The sequence below is a fragment of the Pan troglodytes genome, chromosome 4 (assembly GCF_028858775.2).
Source record: "Pan troglodytes isolate AG18354 chromosome 4, NHGRI_mPanTro3-v2.0_pri, whole genome shotgun sequence".
Taxonomy (NCBI): domain Eukaryota; kingdom Metazoa; phylum Chordata; class Mammalia; order Primates; family Hominidae; genus Pan; species Pan troglodytes.
Genome location: NC_072402.2, coordinates 141030451 through 141051963, shown reverse-complemented (window position 1 = coordinate 141051963; position 21513 = coordinate 141030451). Strand labels below are relative to the sequence as shown.

The window sequence follows — 21513 nt, the reverse complement described above, 5'->3', positions numbered from 1 at the left end:
ACCAATAATGGGAGAATGGAAGTTACAGCCAAATACTTTACAACTACTAAAGAATCATGTAAAATATCTATTGACATAGGAGTTTTATCAAAATGTGAAGTATACAGATGAATAGTACCACACATAAAAAGCAAGGTGCAAATTAGCCATTTATATTGTTATCCCCAAAATAAATAGATGCAGTTTTTTTAAAAGATGCAGGCTATATATGGAAGTGTTTGCTGGTTTTCTGTCAAAAGAATGGCGACTTTATTTTCTAATTTAAACTTTTTGCTGTTTTCTAAATTGTCTAAATAGTTATAGTTTTTATAATGTAAAAGTATCTTCCAATTTAGCTTCATTTGACAAATTACCTTTTCATTCTATCTAGCTATATAATTCTAAATGAATTTACAGCAGTAATCTTAGAGCAGATGAATTTACAACAATAATCTTAGAGTAGACTACGGATTAGATGTAAAAACATGAGCTAGGAAAAAAAATGGTTTGGGCTTTATGGTTACAGAGAGTTTTCCTCAGTGTGGGGATCATAGCTGTATTGAGTTTATTCAGTTTTCCTTTCCCACATGAATGAAAAATGGGGCCAGCCTACAACTGGAAGGGCCTCGGCATGTACCACTGTACTGTGTATGATGTGATTTCTTGATGCTAGTAGGGAGAGAATCAAATTGCCTCCTATTCAAACCAAGACCCACAAATAGCATCAACCAGTCATTTCAGCTACTCCCTGCAGTGTCAAGAAGGTGTGAACCCCTCATGTTCTCTGTTGCATACCCTTGTCTAATTCAGTGTTTCTTCTTCTTTTCAGGTTTTGGCTTTATGCTACATTTCAGAAATCATAATAACCTTTTCTGGTATTATTTTATTCTTTTTCGCACTGTGAGAAAAATTAAACTTTCAAGTGGATGCTTCTTATAAACTATGTATACCCTTTTGCTCCCTTTTGGGAGGCGGGGACAGGGACAGAGTTCCTCCTCAGGCTAAGAAAACTTACTGCTTCCAATGTAATTTAAAAGATCTCCCTCTTTCTATTGCTCTCTGTACTCTTAATTCTTTTTTTTTTTTTCACAGCAGAGACAAGTGAACATTTATTTTTATGCCTTTCTTCCTATGTGTATTTCAAGTCTTTATCAAAACAAGGCCCCAGGACTCTCCAGATTCAATTATGTCCTTGGGCTTGGTCGACTGCTGCAGGAGTCTCAGGGAGCCTTCTACAAATGCTAGAGTGACTCATTTACCAACATTAAACCCTAGGATACATGCAACAAAGCAGGACTCCTTCCTCCATGGAATGTGCCGATTTCAGATGACACAGCACCCAATGTAGAAAACGCTGGAATTTTTCCTTGGAACTAGACTGTGATGAGAGGTGCTTGACATGAACATAAGCTACTGTCTTTTCTTTTTTTTTGAGACAGAGTTTCGCTTGTTGCCCAGGCTGGAGTGCAATGGCGTGATCTCAGCTCACTGCAACTTCCACCTCCCAGGTTCAAGCGATTCTCCTGCCTCAGCCTCCTGAGTAGCTGGGATTACAGGCATGTACCACCATGCCCGGCTAATTTTTGTATTTTTAGTAGAGATGGCATTTCTCCATGTTGGTCAGGCTGGTCTCGAACTCCCAACCTCAGGTGATCTGCCCGCCTCAGCCTCCCAAAGTGTTGGGATTACAGGCATGAGCCACCACGACCGGCCAGCTACTGTCTTTTCTTTGACCCTTCCTTTCCAGTTTTTGAAGATAAAGCAGGAAATAATCTTCTCTGAAGATACTTGATAAAAATTCCCAAAACAACAAAACACATGCTTCCACTTCACTGATAAAAAATTTACCGCAGTTTGGCACCTAAGAGTATGACAACAGCAATAAAAAGTAATTTCAAAAAGTTAAGATTTCTTCAGCAAAATAGATGATTCACATCTTCAAGTCCTTTTTGAAATCAGTTATTAATATTATTCTTTCCCCATTTCCATCTGAATGACTGCAGCAATAGTTTTTTTGTTTGTTTGTTTGTTTGTTTTTCGAGATGGAGTCTCGCTCTGTCGCCCAGCTGGAGTGCACTGGCGCAATCTTGGCTCACTGCAATCTCTGCCTCCTGGGTTCAAGTGATTTTCCTGCCTTAGCCTCTCGAGTAGCTGGGACTACAGGCACGCGCCACCACACCCAGCTCATTTTTGTATTTTTAGTAGAGACAGGGTTTCACCATGTTGGCCAGGATGGTCTCAATCTCCTGACCTCATGGTCTGCCCGCCTTGGCCTCCCAAAGTGCTGGGATTACAGGCGTGAGCCACCGCGCCCAGCCAGCAATACAGTTTTTAGTTACTCGACATCTTTAAGCCTATAACTCTTAGGCTATGCATAGCCCCATGTCCTAATCAGGCATTCACTGATCCCAGCAGGTCTCCATCTATTTGTACCAGCCTCCTCTTTCCTCCCAATCTCAAGGTTACTCTTAAATACTAGTAAATGCAAAAAGAACTTGTAAAGTGGCAAGGCATGGCCTGTCAAAAGTCAGCCCAAGGGCAGTTTTCAGCCCTGCCTCACCTGGGTCTAGTTCAGCTGACGGATGAGCTGATTGATGCGTTCACCCCGATAGCCAGGTGTGCCCATCTCCTTGAGGAAGCCCACTCTATTTTTGGTAGCATGACGGGCCACTGAGAGGTGGAAAGGGCGCAAGAACCATGAGATCTCCTGGAAATGCTTCCCTGGGAAGGCAATTTCATGAATGAGGTCTTCCAAGCAAATGACGCCAAACTTCCCCAGGTGCTCCTCAATCACTGTGTTGTCTGTCAGAGGGATGGTCTTATTCTTGACATTGGCTTGTCCACATTTCAAAATGAGTTCTCGGACAGACTTCAGATTTGGAAATCCCCAGGTCACATAAGGTTCCACTATACGCAGCATTTTTAGATTCTGGGGGTAACTTTTACAAAGACACCACTAAAAATTTTCTTTAGGCGAAGTCTTGCAATGGTTCTCTGCACCAGTAAACTCACGCCATCAATCCTTTCGATGCGTACAACAAAGGCCAAGGAATGTTTATCTGGCAATTCCAAGGCATGAGGTTTCACTTCTAGTCGTCTGAGACGCACCTTGTCGCGTTTCTGCCACCAGGAATCATGTAGGAATGATTCCAGTCATTTAAACCTGAGCCCTTTTCCTTTCTTCTGTCTTGCTCCGCCATCTTTCTAGTGGTGCAGCTACTCAATTCTTTTTTTTAATTATAATTTTTATTTTAAGTTCCAGGGTACATGTGCAGGATGTGCAGGTTACATAGGTAAACATGTGGCCATGGTGGTTTGCTGTACCTATCAACCCATCAGGTATTAAGCCCGGCATGCGTTAGCTATTTTTCCTAATGCTGTCCCACCCCCCCACCCAGCGGGCCCCAGTTACACTCTTAATCCTTATAGCTCAGATGTTATGATCCACAGTGTGGTTCTTACAGAAAGTTATGGATTAAAAAAAAAAAAAAAACACTCAAAGTGCCCGAACTTTCTTAAAATAATCCTGGTACAGCTAAACTCATGCACTGACTGTCCACCTAATATTTAACAGTCTGTGTTGTGATATATTGTTTTAATGTTCTGAATGCTTGTCAGCTTTCAGTATTGAAGATGTGAATCATTTATCAGCAATGACACATTTAGTCTAAGATTGTCAGCTATTTATGCTACAAATTAATGACTTGTCCTTAAAATATCAATTTTGTGATTCATGTTTTGGCAGATGGTTAGATGTTTTGTGTTCTAATTTTAAACTATGGATAAAGGTTTTGTCATAATCATTGTTTTATTGGTTCCTTTTCTCCCCTGCCCACTCCCCAAAAAACCCTGCAATTCTTTTTTGTTAAACTTTTATTTTAGGTTCAGAGGTACATGTGCAGGTTTGTTATATAGGCAAATTTTGTGCCACAGGGGTTTGCTGTACAGATTATTTCATCACCCAGGAAATAAACACAGTACTTGATGGATAGGTTTTTAGTCTTCATTCTCTTCCCACCCTCAAGTAGGCCCCAGTGTCTGTCCTTCCCTTCTTTGTGTCCCTGTGTACTCAATGTTTCGTTCCTAGTTATAACTGAGAAGAACATGTGGTATTTGGTTTTCTATTCCTGTGTTAGTTTGCTGAGGATAATGGCTGCCAGCTCCATCCATGTTGCCGCAAAGGACATGATCTCATTCTTTTTATCGCTGTGTAGAATTCCATGGTGTATATGTACCACATTTTCTTTATGCAGTCTTCTGTTGATGGGCTTTTAGGTTGATTCTATGTCTTTGCTATTATGAGTAGTACTGCAGTGAACATACACATGCATGCGTCTTTATGGTAGAATAATTTATATTCCTCTGGGTATATACCCAGTGATGAGATTGCTGGGTCGAATGGTAGTTCTGTTTTAAGTTCTTTGAGAAATCATCAAACTGCTTTCCACAATGGCTGGATTAATTTACACTTCCACCAGGAGTGTATAAGCATTTCCCTTTCTCTGCAACCTCACCAGGATCTATTATTTTCTGACTTTTTAATAATAGCTGTTCTGACTGGTGTGAGATGATATCCCAGCACCACTTATTGAATAGGGAGTCCTTTCCCCATTACTTGTTTTTGTTGACTTTGTTGAAGATCGGATGGTTTTAAGTGTGTGCTCTTATTTCTGGGCTCTATTCTGTTGCATTGGTCTATGTGTCTGTTTTGTACCAATACCATGCTGTTTTGGTTACTTTAGCCTTGTAGTAGTTTGAAGTCGGGTAATACGGTGCCTCCAGCTTTGTTCTTTTGGCTTAGGATTGCTTTGGCTATTTGTGTCCTTTTTTGATTCTATATGAATTTTAAAATAGTTTTTTTCTAATTCTGTGAAGAATGTCATTGGTATTTTGAGAGCAATAGCACTGAACCCGCTAATTGCTTTGGGCAGTATGGCGATTTTAACAATATCGATTCTTTCTATCCCCTGCAATTCTTTGTTGTTGTATTTAACTATTTTTACTTGTGAAGTTTTTTCAGGGATGATTTTGTTGAAAGTAACAACTCTAAAAATTATGTTGATAATTAAAATTTTAAGTAATGACTTTTATTTTCAGAGATTCCACTTCTCTTAGACTTTGGAGCTGTTAACAGCAGTGTCCAATCTGCAGTGGTACTCAGCAGTTTCTGTTTCCTGCATGCAGAACTGCTTATATGAAAACACAGTTTTAAAAATGCTTTCTTATGGCTGACATTCACATTCTTATTCCTTTTGATTCTTTTCAAGAGGCATTTGGTTTGTTAAAATTAATTTTTGCAATACTTTTATGAAGATACAAACTCTGACAAAGCTTTTAAAACAAGTTTGAGAGAATACAGTATTGATTTCACTTGTAAATCTGACGATTATTTTAGAAAAAAGGAAAAGATTATTTACTATTATTTTGCTTATAAATGTTTATCAATTTTAAAGCTTCCACATTGCACATCTCCCACTACAACAGTAGCTACCATTTATTCTTTCTCGAAAAAAGTGCTAAGTGTGCCCTTGAAATTTTTACATTGTGCAGAATATCCCTAAAATTTTAAAACAAAAATTACATCATCACTTGCTTTAAATGTTTCTTCTTTATTTAACATACAGTTTCTAAAATGTTAGCAGATAGCATTTTAGAAGAGACACGTTACTTTTCTAATGAATGTTCTAAAATGAACCACAGTAACCTATACTTACTTAGACTGTGAAAAACAAAACTTATATTCTATTGTTAAATTTTCAAAAGTGAAACTACACGATAGTTTACTTGGCACATCACTCTGTTATTGTGAATTGACAAATGTATATGTAGACAAATATGTGAAAATCAGAGTACATATACATTATATGCAGCACCACAATACATTTTTTAGTATGTTTTGACTGATATTTAATTATATAATTTACCAAGAGGATCTCACCAGAATGTAGAAAAGTATTGAATTTTAGAACAATTCACATATTTTAAAAAAATGTAGTCAGCCCTTTTATCTGTATCTGGAGAATGCAGGGTAAAGGAATAATACATGAGTATTGGTATTTTAAAAAAGGTGTTAATTTCTTACCTATGATACCTGTTACTTTGGGTATCATTTAACCTTTATTTCTGTGAAATAGAGGAGTTCTAACATCCTCTAATTATTTTAATATTGTTCTAATTTAATCTATCTTAATCTGTGATACAGTTTGAAAACCAAGCTTTTACTATTGGCATGTGCAAAAAAATAAAGCAGCAGTAGACTTGGAATCTTGAATGCAAATTTAGATTTTGCCTCTTAATAAATGTATAATATAGTGTTCTGGGACCAATTCTCTAACATTTCTGAGTCCTAGTTTCTGCATCTGTCAAATGGGATTAGAGATACCTACTTTCAGGATGTGATATGGTTTGGCTCTGTCCCCCCACCCAAATCTTATCTTGAATTGTAATCCCCATATATTGAGGGAGGGACCTGGTGTGAGGTGTTTGGATCATGGAGGTGATTTCCTCCATGCTGTTCTCGTGATAGTGTGGGAGATCGCAAAACATCTGATGGTTTAAATATGGCAGTTTCCCCTGTGCTTTCTCTCTCTCCTGCCACCATGTAAGACTTTCCTTGCTTCCTCTTTGCCTTCTGCCATGATTGTATGTTTCTTGAGGCCTCCCCAGCTATGCAGAACTATGAGTAAATTAAACCTCCCTTATAAATTACCCAGTCTCAGATATTCTTTATAGTAGTGTAAAAACTGACTAATACAGAGAATTGGTACTGGCAGGGTTGGGTACTGCTATAAAGATAACCTGAAAATGCGGAAGTGACTTTGGAACTGGGTAACAGGTAGTGGTTAGAACGGTTTGGAGGGCTCAGAAGAAAACTGGAAGATATAGGAAAGTTTGGAACGTCCTAGAGACTTGTTTTGAATACTTTTGACCAAAATGCTGATAGTGACCTGGACAATGAAGTCCAGGCTGAAATGGTCTCAGAGATGAGGAACTTATTGGGAACTGGAGCAAAGGTTGTTTTTGCTATGCTTTAGCAAAAAGACTGGCAGCATTTTACCCCTGCCCTAGAGAACTGATGAACTTTGAGATGATTTAGGGTATTTGGCAGAAGAAAATTTCTAAGCAGCAAAGCATCCTAGTGGTGACTTGGCTGATTCTGAAAGCGTTCAGTCATGTGCATTCACGAAGATATGGTCTGAAATTGGAACTTAGGTTTAGAAGTGAAGCAGAACATAAAGGTTTAGAAAATTTGCAGCCTGACCATGTAGTAGAAAAGAAAACCCCATTTTCTGGGGAGGAATTCAAGCCAGCTGCAGAAATCTGAATAAGTAACAAGGAGTAATAAGTAATAATAAGTAAAAAGTAATAAGTAATAAGTAACAAGGAGCCGAATGTTAATAACCAAGACAATGGAGAAAATGTCTCCAGGGCATGGCAGAGATCTTCGGGGCAGACCCTCCCATCACAGGCCTGAGAACTAGGAGGGAAAAATGGTTTCCTGCTCAGGGCCCTGCTGCTCTGTACAGCCTCACGACATGGTGCCCTGCATCCCTGATGCTCCAGCTCCAGCTGTGGCTGTAAGGGGCCAAGTTACAGCTCGCACCATTGCTTCAGAGGGTGCAAGCCCCAAGCTTTGGCAGCTTTCACGTGGTGTTGGGCCTGCAGGTGCGCAGAAGACAAGAGTTGAGGTTTGGGAACCTGTGCCTATATTTAAGAGGATGTATAGAAACGCCTGGATGTCCAGGCAGAAGTCTGCCATGGAGGCAGAGCCTTCATGGAGAACCTCTGCTAGGGCAATGCGGAAGGGAAATATGGGGTTGGATCCCTCATACAGAGTCCCCACTGGGGCACTACCTAGTGGAGCTGTGAGAAGAGGGCCTCTGTCCTCCAGGCCCCAGAAAGGTAGATTCACCGACAGTTTGCAGTATGCGCCTGGAAAAGCCACAGAATGCCAGCCTGTGAAAGCCACAGGGGTACCCTGCTGAGCCACAGGGGCGGAGCTGCCCAAGGGTATGAAAGCCCACCCCTTACTTCAGTGTGCCCTGAATGTGAGACATGGAGTCAAAGGGGATTTTGGAGCTTTTAGATTTAAGGGCTGCCCAGCTGGGTTTCAGATTTCATGGGGCCTGTGGCCCTTGGTTTGACCAATTTCTCCCATTTGGAACAGGAACATTTACCCAATGCCTGTTCCCTCATTGTATCTTGGAAGTAACTAACTTGCTTTTGATTTTATAGGCTCATATGTGGAAGGGACTTGCCATGTCTCAGATGAGACTTTGGTCTTGGACTTTTGAGTTAATGCTGTAATAAGACTTTGGGGGACTGTTGTGAAGGCATAATTGGTTTTAAAATGTAAAAAGACATGGGATTTGAGAGGGAGCAAGTGCAAACTAATATGGTTTGGCTCTGTGTCCCCACCCAAATCTAATCTTGAATTGTAACCGGCATGTTTTGGGGGAGGGACCTGGTGGGAGGCAGTTGGATCATGGGGGGAGTTTTTTCCATGCTGTTCTTGTGATAGGGAGTTCTCAGGAGAGTTGATGGTTTAAATGTGGCAGTTTCCCCTGTGCTCTTTCTCTCTCCTGCCGCCAGGTAAGACGTGTCTTGCTTCCCCTGCCCCTTCCACCATGATCATAAGTTTCCTGAGGCCTCCCCAGCCATGCAGAACTGTGAGTCCATTAAACCTCCTTTCTGTATAAATTACCCAGTCTCAGATAGTATCTTTATAGCAGTGTCAGAATGGACTAATACAGGATAGTAATGAAGATTACAGAATATGTAGATGAAGAAGTGCTAAGTAAATAGCAGCTATTATTATGTAGTCAAATTGAATGTATACATTGTGGTACTTCAGTGTCCTTTAAATTGAATAACTAGAAATTTGTTGGCTTTCTCAATCTGCTCACATCAGATGACATGTTAATTTATGCCTATACTTTTTTCTAGTTAATAGATATAAATCTATTCACTCAACTTCTATTGACAAAACTGGTAGTGTGGCAAGACATCTCATTTCTAGTTAAGGCTGTATAATATTAAGTTCATTTTACTTAAATTAACTATGGTTTGGGAAATGCTTTTCATGTCATCATGTATGCCCAATTTGATACTTTAGTGGGACAGTATATTTCAGAAAAAAAACAAATGCTTCCCCAAAAATTCCAGGGTTGAATACATTAGTCAGACATATAACAATGTACTTCAGAGTTCCTCTAAGGGCAAAAATCGTGGTATGAATATACAAAACACTCCTATTTATACTTTTGTATTTTTGAAATGTAGTCTTCATGTTAATTTAGCATTTTAATGACCAGCATGACATTATCTTAATAATTTGGAATGCCAATATGTTCATTTAAGACTTAATATAGTAAGTATCTAAAGAAAAAAATGGAAGTGACTGAATGCTTTTGTATCTCTTAATTATAATTTGTGCTCCATTGTGATATGAAGGATAGAAGGGCCAGGATAGATAGAAAACAGAAATTAACTTTGATGTTTAACCTTACCTTAAGACTGTCTGTTAAGTGACCCACATAATCTTAAAAAACTCTGTCAAGCTTAATGGATGCTACTCTGCAGGCCCCTGCCAGGCAACAGTCACAAGGTTATGAGGTGCATAGATTTTGGAATTAGGCAGAGCTGAATTCAGATCCAGGTGTTGCCTTATAATGTGACTTTGGGCAAATAAAAGGCCCAATTTTTGTATTCTTATCTGTAAAATGGACTCAGTAAAAATTATTTGAGATAATTTATTTGTGTACTGTACCTAGTCATGCAGCTTGACACACAGAATTACAAGTCAGTAGTTTCCAGTATGATTATTATTGTGAAAGAGATATTTTGTTTCACCTACTGAAAACTTTTTTCAGTCTTAAATTTTTTATCTAACTGGCTGTATTGCAGATGTCTGCTATATAACTTTTATATAATTTTAAAAACTATTTCTTTCCTCCTTGATCTTCTAGGGGTAAGGTTACCAATGTTTTCATTATTTACTAAATATAGCAGCCCCCACCCCTTATTCATGGAGGATAGGTTCCAAAACCCCTAGTGTATGCTTGAAACCACAGACCACAGATAATCCCAAATCCTATATGTATATTGTTTTTCCTATACATGCATACCTATGGTTAAAGTTTAACTTACTAATTAGGAAGAGTAAAAGAGTAATAGTAACTAATAATAAAATAAAACAATTGTAACAATATGCCAGCATCACTATTATTGTGCTTTAGGGCCACTATTAAGTAAAATAAGGGTTACTTGAACACAAGCACTGTGATACTGTGGCAGTCCAACTGGTAACAGAGATAGTGATGCGGTTTGGCTGTGTCCTCACCAAAATCTCAATGTGAATTGTATCTCCCAGAATTCCTATGTGTTGTGGGAGGGACCCAGGGGGAGCTAATTGAATCACAGGGTCTGGTCTTTCCCTTGCTATTCTCGTGATAGTTAATAAGTCTCACATAATCTGATGGGTTTATCAGGGGTTTCCCCTTTTGCCTCTTCCTCATTTTTCTTTTGCCACCACCGTGTAAGAAGTACCTTTTGCCTCCCGCCATGATTCTGAGGCCTCCCCAGCCATGTGGAACTCTTAAGTCCAATTAAACCTCTTTTTGTTCCCAGTTTTGGGTGTGTCTTTATCACAAGCATGAAAATGGACTAATACAGTAAATTGGTACCAGTAGAGTGGGTGTTGCTGAAAAGATACCCAAAAATGTGGAAGCGACTTTGGAACTTTGGAGGACTCAGAAGAAGACGGGAAAATGTGGGAAAGTTAGGAACCTCCTAGAGACATGTTGAATGGCTTTGACCAACATGCTGATAGTGATATGAACAATAAGATCCAGGCTGAGGTGGTCTCAGATGGATATTAGGAACTTTTTGAGAACTGGAGCAAAGGTTACTATGTTATGTTTTAGCAAAAAGACTGGCAGCATTTTGCCTCTGCCCTAGAGATTTGTGGAACTTTGAACTTGACAGAGATGATTTAGGGTATCTGGTGGAAGAAATTTCTAAGCAGCAAAGCACTCAAAAGGTGACTTCGGTGCTGTTAAAAGCATTCTGTTTTAAAAGGGAAACAGCATAAAACTTCAGAAAATTTGCAGCCTGACAATGCAGTTGAAAAGAGAAACCCATTTTTTTGAGAAGAAATTAAAGCTGGCTGCAGATATTTGCATAAGTAGCAAGGAGCCTAATGTTAATCCCCAAGACCACAGGGAAAATGTCTCCATGGCCATGTCAGAGACCTTCACAGCAGCCCTTCCCATCACAGGCCCAGAGACCCAGGAGGAAAAAGTGGTTTCGTGGGCCAGGCCCACGGTCCTCATGCTATGTGTAGGCTAGGGACTTTGTGCCCTGTGTCCCAGCTGCTCCAGCTGTGGCTGAAAGGAGCCAATATAGAGCTCAGGCTGTGACTTCAGAGGGTGGAGGCCCCAAGCCTTGGCAGCTTCCACATGGTGCTGAGCCTGTGGGTACACAGAAGTCAAGAATTGAGGTTTGGGAACCTCTGCCTAGATTTTAGAAGACGTATGGAAACACCTAGATGCCCAGGCGGAAGTATTACTGCAGGGCAGGGCTGTCATGGAGAACCTTTGCTAGGGCAGTGCAGAAGGGAAATGTGGGATTGGAGCCCTCACACAGAATCCCTACTGGGGCACTGCCCAGTGGAGCTGTGGGAAGACAGCCATCATCCTCCAGACCCCAGAATGGTAGATCCACCAACAACTTGCACCATGTACCTGGAAAAGCCACAGACACTCAATGCCAGCCTGTGAAAGCAGCCGGGAGGTAGGCTGTACCCTGCAAAGTCACAGGGGCGGAGCTGCCCAAGACCATGGGAATCCATCTTTTGCATCAGCGTGACCTGGATATGAGACCTGGAGTCAAAGGAGATCATTTTGGGGCTTTAAAATTTGACTAACTCACTGGATTTCAGACTTGCATGGGCCCCGTAACCCCTTTGTTTTGGCCAATTTCTCCCATTTGGAACAGCTGTATTTAACCTGTGACACTCCCCTACCCCCTGCCCCCCATCCCTCCGGCCCTTGTATCTGGAAGTAACTAGCTTGCTTTTGATTTTATAGGCTCATAGGCAGAAGGGACTTACTAGCCTTGTCTCAGATGAGACTTTGGACTGTGGACTTCTGGGTTAATACTGAAATAAGCTAAGACTTTGGGGGACTATTGGGAAGGCATGATTGGTTTTGAAATGTGAGGACATGAGATTCGGAGGGGCCAGGGGTGGAATGATATGGTTTGGCTGTGTCCCCACCCTAATCTCAACTTGAATTGTATGTCCCAGAATTCCCATGTGTTGTGGGAGGGACCCGGGGGTGGGGGTGCAGTAATTGAATCATGGGGGCTGGTCTTTCCTGTGCTATTCTTATGATAGTGAATAAGACTGACAAGATCTCATGGGTTTATCAGGGGTTTCCACTTTTGCCTCTTCCTCATTTTTCTCTTGCCACCACCATGTAAGAAGTACTTTTCACCTCCTGCCATGATTGTGAGGCTTCCCCAGCCATGTGGAACTGTAAGTCCAATTAAACCTCTTTTTCTTCCCAGTTTTAGGTATATCTTTATCAGGAGTGTGAAAACAACTAATACAGATGGCTAGTAAGGGACTAACCGGCAGGGAGCATCTCCAGTGTGGATATGCTGGACAAAGGGATGATTCACGTTCCAGGGCATAAGATTTCATTACTCAGAATTGCACAGAATTTAAAACTTATTAATTGTTTATTTCTGGAATTTTCCACTTAATGTTTTCAAACTGCAGTTAACTGCAGGTACCTGAAACTGTCAAAAGTGAAACCACAGATAAGTGGGGAGTCCTGTACCTAAGATTATTCCTTTAAATTGTTTCAGTGGATATGTAGGGACCTGAGTGTGAAGTGAGAGCAGCAGCATCAAAACCTGAGGGAAATCCAGATAGCAAAAGAAACTTGTCTAGTATACTGGCATGACAGAGAAACCAAAAAGTTCTCATGTTAATGTGAGAATCTAAGAATTAAAGAATTAAGCCTTTGCCTTTGAGGGAAGGAAAGGGTAATGTGGCTTTAAATCAGGTTGAGATTGGTTCTGAGGGTTCCTTTTCCTTCCTTTATATTGATACGAATATAGACACAACTGTTCTGCATTTCCATTTGTTTTTATAAATGTCTTTTTAGGATTTAGGAACTGCTAATTATGCAATATCAGATATCCATTAGTTTGAGGAACATTTGAAAATTTGGTCAAATGACACAGATCGTCACACAGTTTTAAGACAAATGTTTTTACCTATTTGACCTAGTCTGGCAATCCCTATTTGGGCAAAAATCTTCATTTGCAGGTCATGATTGGAGGCAGGCACAGAAAAAAATTGCCACCTTTTTTGCATTATGTCATCAAGACATCAAACTTCAGCCTACAAAGTAGAAAGTGTTATTTCTCAAGTTGAAGGCCTGGATATACCTCAGCTTCTCAGTTCTGACACTTTATCATAGTGGAAAAGGAAGAAGATTGCTTAAGAACACTGATGTTGGTGTCAGAAAGACCTGGGTTTGAACCCTGACTTTACTAGTTACTTAGATCACTTTAGGCAACTCAACTTTTCTAAATCTTGTTTCTTCATCTGTAAATGCTGAAAATAGTACCCACCTCATAGGTCTGTGGAGAGGATTAAATGGGATAATCTATACAAAGAAAGAGCTTGCATAATAGTGCCAAGTAATGGTGAGGTTATACCTGTATTCTGATTATAATCTCATAAATATTTACCATGTTAGCTGTCTCAGAGTTCTTTTGCAAAACAGATAAAGATAGAAAGTATAAATAAAAAAATAAGTGAACATATACTGAACTTTGTACAAGATGCTGGCGATATGGAGAGACCCAAGACATGGGCCCTACCTAAAAGAGATTATTGATAGAAACAGGATACATATACATCAAAAGGTAACATAGGATCATCTGTGCAAAGTGCTATATGGCAGTGTTTTAGGAAGTCTAGAAGCTGTCATGGATCAGGAATACCATGGTGGACACTTCAGGCAGGGAAAACAGATCTTAGCAAAAGCTACTCCTATCATAGGTACTTGATAAATATTTGTAGAATCCAGGATCCCTGTAGTGATAAAGAAACTACATGGATTATGTAGGGGAGTGATAAGACATATGACTGGAAAAATAAAAAGACCAAATTATGGACCATACTGAGCTTGTACTATAAACAGTGGAGGAGCCCTTCAGATTTTTAATCATGTTGAGAAAAGAGTTTTAGCAGTGTGTGGGGGATAGAATGGAAAGAGAAGCCAGTGCCAGAAGGACTACTTAGTATCAACCATTGCAGTGGTTAAAGCAAGAGGTGAGAGAAGGCATGCATTAGAATGGCAGCGGTCAGAGTGGATGGGAAGGAATAGGTCCTGACATAGTGTTACAGGGAGTAATAAATAGGATGTGGAAGATGGGTTAGAATTGGCAAAATCTCTGCATGTAAGTCTGGGTTACTAAACATAGTGAGAGAAATTCAAATCTCTCTTTAAGAATCGAATAAAATATTTAGAAATAAGTTACTGTTGTATTTGAGGTGAACACAAATGGCATTTCAAAGATGCTCGAGATACCTTGTTGGAAAAAGTCAATAACTGCACTATTGTCTCCAACATGTTCTTGCCTTCTCTGAAGACATCATGTTCCTAATTCTGAATTATGAACCATCTATTATCCTTGTATGCTCTTATGTGTGAGGAACCATAAGGTGGGAACAAAATCCGGTCTTCATTCTAGAAATAACCATGCGATCAAAAAGTTTTTAGTCTTTCTTCTTACCATACTGGTTCTTGGTATTCTGTTTACCATTCAATGTACTATTATTGCTTCTGCTTAAAACTCGCATCCCCTAATGCAAGCCTGAGCAAACAGAACTGATAACACACAGCCTGAGAAGGGAGTGCTTGGGGTCTCAAGACTTACTCTGTTTTTCTCCATCTTTGACACTTGGTTTGAAGAGCAAAGAAGGATACAGCTGTTAGGAAGTAAGTTACCCAAACACAGTGACCAAACTGGATTAATTCTTCCAATGAGAAAGAAATACATTATTTCTGTGAGACAGATTAGACTTTAAGTAGCATAGATAACATGATTATATTCTCTCTACAAATAAATACACAGGACCTAAGAAACCCTTTACAGATCCAAGTGTTTTCCTCTCCACTTTTCCATCCCCAAACCCATCTTGCAAGATATGGCCAGCTTATTTGGAGCTAATTAAATCAAGACCTTCGTTTTACAGACAGGGAAACCAAGCCCAGAGACACTGAGTAGTAGGCCACTGGTGTCTTAGAGGTCTGAAAAATCCTTTACTGAACATTCTCTTGATCTATTAATGTATAGGTTTTGTTGCTGTAACCCTCTCCCCAAGAGGAGTGAATATAAATGATGCAGAGTTTGGATGAACTATCTTAATAAGAACCTAAAGTTGAAACCAATGCAAACCTCTCTCAATAAATGCAAAGCAAAGAGAATAATCAGTCTTTCTTTGGCTTGTTAAATAAGATAAAATGTGTTCTGCTAAAACCATTTAACAGAAATATTGTGAAAGGTTTCCCCTAAAGCATTTTTCTATTTGATTTGAAAACTATTCCATAGCTTATTATCAAACAAATCAGTAATCCTTTAGCTAATGCAGAGATAAATGGGCAGTCAGAAAATATAATCACCTGGTGTGTGCAGCTGAGTATTTACATTTTTCCTAATGAACAAAGATAAGAAAAGTGCAGGTGACTTTAATGTGTAAAAACTACCTTTTAGTGCTAGCGCTAGAGGGAAAAAGAAATTACTGGCTCAAGCCAATCCTGTACTTGATAACTAAGCTGTATAGTCCATGGCTTGGCTTCAGTTCTGTTTTGAATCTCTTTTTGGACTTGTCTTGAATGGACTGTTTAGGGCTGCTTCAGTAGTGCAGTTGTTGCATTTTTAAGCATAGTTTAGGTTTTAAAATGTTTCTGGTCCCTTTTTTTTTTCTTTTCCACTTTATGTTGCTTAAAGCTTTATGGCCAGGTTTTCTCATCCTCAGCATTATTGACATTTGAAGCTGGATACTTCTTTGTGGTGGGGGCTGTCCTGTGCCTTGTAGGCTGGTTAGCAGCATCCCTCGCCTCTTCTCACTTAGATGCCAATAGCATTTCCCCAACCGTGATAACCAAAAGTGTTTTCAGACACTGCCAAATGTCTCCTAGAGAGCAAAATTGCTCTCTGTTGAGAACTACTGTGTTACGGTGTTTGGACAAAAACTGACAAGCCAATGGGAATATTCTATTGGTAGTTGTAAAAAATTAATCCAGTTATAGCAGCTGTATTTCTGGAATTTTTTTCCATATTAACACTTGCTTTCTGAGGTGATAATATCTTTGTTTTTTTTCTCCCAAATAGATTTCTTGCATTACACTGAAAAATTGCTGATTAATTCACTTAAATTGAAGACTAAGCCAATCATGTCATTTGGGTAATAGTTTACCAACTCTGCCCCTTTCTCTGTCAGGGAAGCCTCTAATTTAGTAAGCGATACTGTATCCTTTTGTCAGGTACATTACCATTCCTATTAGCAATAGGGCAATTGAGATTGAGAAAGATTAAAAGGTCACCAAGCTATTACATTGTAGAATTAGGTTATGAATTGTAGCCTATCTGGTTTAGAATCTTTACCTTACTAGTCTCCATAACAACAATTCTTCCAGTGTGGTCCATGGGGCCCTGGGAGTCTCCCCTTAAAGGGCAGACTATTTTCACAGTAACACGTACTTTATTTGCCATTTCATTATGTCAACATTTGCAATAATGGTACAAAAGCAAAGATGAGTAAAACTGTTGGCATCTTAGTATACAGTAGTTACTGTATTCACTGTCATGCACTTAAAATCTTTGAAGAAGCAAAAAAATTATTAATTACATTAAATTTCAACCCTTAAATACATGTGGTCTTTCTCATGTCAGTGTGACAAAATGAGAAGGTGCATAATCCACTTATATCGCATATAGCATTTGATAGTTGTCTCAAAGAAAAGTGTGTATGAGATTAAACTGTGAGTTAACCTACTTTTTTTCATGGAGTACCATGAGAGATAAACTCTGGTTTTCAGCCTTGGGTATTTGGCGATGTTTTCCCAAAAATGACTGAAGTAAACTTAGCACTTTAAGGAAAACAACTTAAAGTATTTGTTGCCAATTGATAAAATATAGGTTTCAAGCAAAAATCAGAATTTTTGAAGACTTGTATCTGCCACTGTGAGCTTGACAAATGTGACTCTTTTATATTACATAATGAACTATGTCAACATTTGAAAGATCTGCATAACTCAGTGAACCAGTATTTTCCAGATGACTAATGCATGATAATACAAAATCATGCATGGGTAAAAGATACATTCAAAGTGCAAGATAGACTGACAGATTTCAATGTAACAATCAAAAGTTCATTGATAACAGTTTTGGATTCCACATTGCAATACTAAAACCTTTAAAAAACGAAATTGTCAAATTTTGGTGTAGTAATCAGAAAAGGCAATCTATAATTACCTGAACTTCAGTTTCTGGAGGACCATTAACCTTCTACAGGCTCATGGGGAAGACTGTAGCACTTCTCTTTCCCTAAGATCCTCCAGAAAGGAAGAAGATAATCCTTGGGGGTAGGGTAGAGACCTATTGTGTGATGATCACCAAGTATGTAACAATGCTTTATATAACTCTAATATATATAATCCACACAAACCCCCTAAAATGGCACTAATAAGGGAATAGACTCAAAGAAGTTAAGTCAGCTAGCCACTGTCACAGCTATTAGAGCACTGGAACTAGGATTTGAACCCAGATTTGTCTGTATGTAAAGCTGATTCTCTTCGTAATAGTACTGAGACACAAGAGGCGGCTACAAAATATTCTGGTACTCCATCCTAGACCAGAGTTTCAAGGTTCGTTATCATTTGTAGCATGATACTGGATCCTCACAGTGCTTGCCTTTCATTCAGGTGCCAGGAAACGTCTGCCTGAATGAATGGGTGTAATTTACCTGCACATTTTACATGCTTCTCTAGGTGTGTGATTAACTCATAATCCATCCATGACTTTCACCCGTAATCCTCCTTGTAGCAATTGCTTTGCTTGCAACAAAACTAAGTAGACATATCTAGCTTTATGCATGGTTTTCTCTCTCTGAACTCTAACATAAACTCAGCCTCAGGAATTATTCGGTTTCTACTACATTTGCCATTCTGATTGGGAACCACCAGCATTCAGGTATTCACCTGGAACAAGGCATTTTGTTCCAAGGGTTCCTCACTTAAAAGCAAGCACCCTAGCAATAGTTCATAATGGAACTTAACATTCTCAGAATGTTTGGCACAGCTGTGAGTGAACACACATTGAGCAATCAATAACTATTACAGATAATGATGCCCTTAAGACCAGGATATTTTAGCTTTCCCATTCAAAGGGGGTGAAATATGCACTCTTACTATGGTATACTTTTGGTTCCTTCTGCCATGTATCCTTAATAAAAGATGTCAATTCCATATGGTTTTCTCTTGAGTTCTAACCATTTTGTTGTACCCTAGCCCTTTTAACAATATCAAACTTGCAACTGAATACCATTTAGCATTCATCCATTTTTTTCCAATGGTGTTCATTATAGGCTATCTTACTCCTCCTATTTGTATGACAAAAATTTTTTTTCACCGATGTCTATGGTACATCTGGCAGCTTTCCATGTACTCAGTTCTTATCTGATGTAGCCCAGAACGACTGCCTGAAGGGATGCCAAAAGCCTGATTGAGGTTCCAAATTTTCAGCTACTGTACTATCAATCCATTTGTTCATTTTTACTTTCCCTTGTCATCTGTAGCCTACAGTTGAGTGGCCTGAACATGTTTTGCATACATTGTAATATCTAAGAATTTGGGAATACGGTCCTAGGATTTAGACTTAATACTACCTTCCATTTATATAATACTTACTCATAAAATCTTCAGTGTTCCTGAAAAAGAAAAAGGAACATGTATTGAGTGCCTGCTAGAAGCAGGAACTTGTAGTAGATTTTCTATGTGTTACCTTATTTTCACAACACACACACACAGGTGATATCCTTCCCAGTTTACTGATGAGGAAACTCAGGGGTCAAAGTAGTAGATACCTACCCAAGGTAACAGAAGCTGTGAAGTGGTACAGCTGGGATCTAAAATATGTCAGCTTCACCGTAGATAGGCTCCCTGATGAACCACCTGCCATGGCCCGTATGACCGCATCCAGGGGTGATGATGTCATTTTCACAGGGTTATTGAGAGCTAAAACTACGAAGTACTACAAACTATTATTTAAAATATAAATACATACTATATATGCATATGTGTGTATATATAATTAATGAGGGAAACATTACAGAATACTGTCCTAACCTTTAAACAATGCACTCATTTTCTGTAAACTAATATACAAACAACTGTTTGGTCCCTAAAAATAGATGTCAGGTGACAGAGACTGGCTGAGCAAGAATAGGAGTATCTTCGGAATAGAAGCCAGAGGAGTTTTTGCTTCCCCAACACATTGTCGCACCATTCACTGTTCCAGGACCTTCCTACTTCTCTGGAAAACTCTGGCCCAAAGCAGCTCCTCTACATTAGTCACAAGTTTCCATTAATCAGGGGTGGCCTGTGCCGGACCTACAGCAGAGTCATTTCAGGTTATTCTGTTACAGGCTTTCGACGTGTAGTCAGTCCACTCGCCCAAATCTAGCAGGGAATGAATGCCTTGTAATACGGAAGCATCTACAAATTCTTCTTAACAGTGTTCAGAGAACAATGTGAAACCCTGGGGCCTTTTCCCAGAATTAGGGTGGTGGGAATGCTGTCCTATTGACTAAGCCTGTTAGGTAAGCAGGCAGTTGGCAAGATTCAGGAAGCTTCATTTGAAGATAGAATTTAGGGCGATCGTTTGGATTTACTGGCTTAATTACTTAAGGTAACATTTATAAAAGAAATTGTCATTCCATTATTATTACCTTTTAACTTTTATTCCTAAACAGAACATTAGCAACAAACTACATTACTTGATAAATGTAATTTCTAACCAGATTGATAACTAGAAAAAAATTTTAAGTTATTTTGCTCTGTGAATTAGTTTAAACATATTTGTAATTGAGACTTACTACTGTTATTGGCTGAAATAAATAAAAGCAAGAGATAATAAAGAATAACAGAGACAACGAACACCCAATTTAAGTTTATTTCTAAGTTCCATCTTTTTTAGAGAAAAGGCAAATTAAGAAAAGTTTAGAGAGAGGTACTAGTATGTTTATGAACTTGTATAGATGATAAGCAAAACGGACTTTAATATGTAGAATCCAGAATCAACAGGTTGCCAGCATCCATGTTTTTGAAGATTTGCTTAAGAACACAACCAAAAATGGAATGGGCAGTCTCTAATTATAAGCAGAAGGCTACAAAATCATTTTAGCTGCATAATACAGTTTTGGTTCTAAAGTCAGCACGTAAGAGGAAAGTTCCTTAGGAAAATACAACATTGAAAACCATTGTGTCATGTAATATGAAATGCAATAATTAATTTTTCCTCCAGTAATAAAAAGATCACTGTTTCATTGGTTTATAAAAATACATCTTTATCATTAAATGTGGCAAAATGTTAAGACTTGGTGAATATTGGTAAAAAGTATATATCCATTGTACAATTCTTTCAAATTTTTTTTGAGATTGAAAATTTTTAAAACAACAAATTATCTTTTAAACAGCTAATAATCACTAGACCTGCACTCTTTGTGGTGAGACTATGAAAAATGTTAAAGACCTAGTAAGAGAAGCAGATTCACATTTCTGTCTTCTTCTTCAAGCCAAACAGTCATAGAGTGGAGTGGGCAGAATGGAACTCACTTTTGAAAGCCTAGTGCTTTGTCCAATCTTACTGCAAGCCAGACAGGAAGGTTATAGAAAATGTTTCTGGATCAGTCTTCTCTGAGTCATATGAAATTGTGGTTTCAGCCAAGATGACATTAGGAATTAGAGACATGGGACAAAAACTTTAAGATTGTAAAAAAATTTTGACTCTAGTAGGAAACATGGGTAGAATTGTAACGACACTTGATTGAATTTTAAAAGATGCCTGTATAAGATCTTAAAATAAGGAAAAAAATTATGTCCTAAGCAATTAAAGGCATAAGAGGCATCTTTTTGGGATGATGGAAATATCCTCTCTCCTGATTGTGATAGTAGTTACATGAATATTCATTTAACAAAAACCATAAATTATAGACTTAGAAAACAGTAAATGTTACTGTATGTGACACCTTAATAAACGTGATTATAAAAATAAATCCTAAGCATCTAAAAAAAAAAAAGAAGAAGAAGAAGTGAACCAGAACCACACCATTCTATTTTGGAGACACTTCAAAAGAAATGACCTCATTCTTAATTTTGTTTAAAGAAGAATATAACATGATTTGAATATATTTAGCTAGGATATTTTAGTGCCTGCTAGCACTTGAAG

General features: G+C 38.7%; 2 protein-coding genes across 7 annotated transcripts in view; one reads left to right on the top strand and one right to left on the bottom strand.

The window, feature by feature from the left end:
• NR3C1 (nuclear receptor subfamily 3 group C member 1) overlaps positions 1-21513 on the top strand; it is a 155739-nt gene that overhangs the window by 97974 nt on the left and 36252 nt on the right. The window lies entirely within an intron of this gene.
• LOC129144110 (large ribosomal subunit protein uL30-like 1) lies at positions 1398-21373 on the bottom strand. The gene is made up of 2 exons (XM_063811549.1): positions 2540-21373; positions 1398-1840 (listed from the first exon to the last, which is right to left on the bottom strand). Exon 1 carries the CDS (start codon positions 2897-2899, stop codon positions 2546-2548), a length of 354 nt encoding a protein of 117 aa, XP_063667619.1. The 5' UTR covers positions 2900-21373; the 3' UTR covers positions 1398-1840; positions 2540-2545.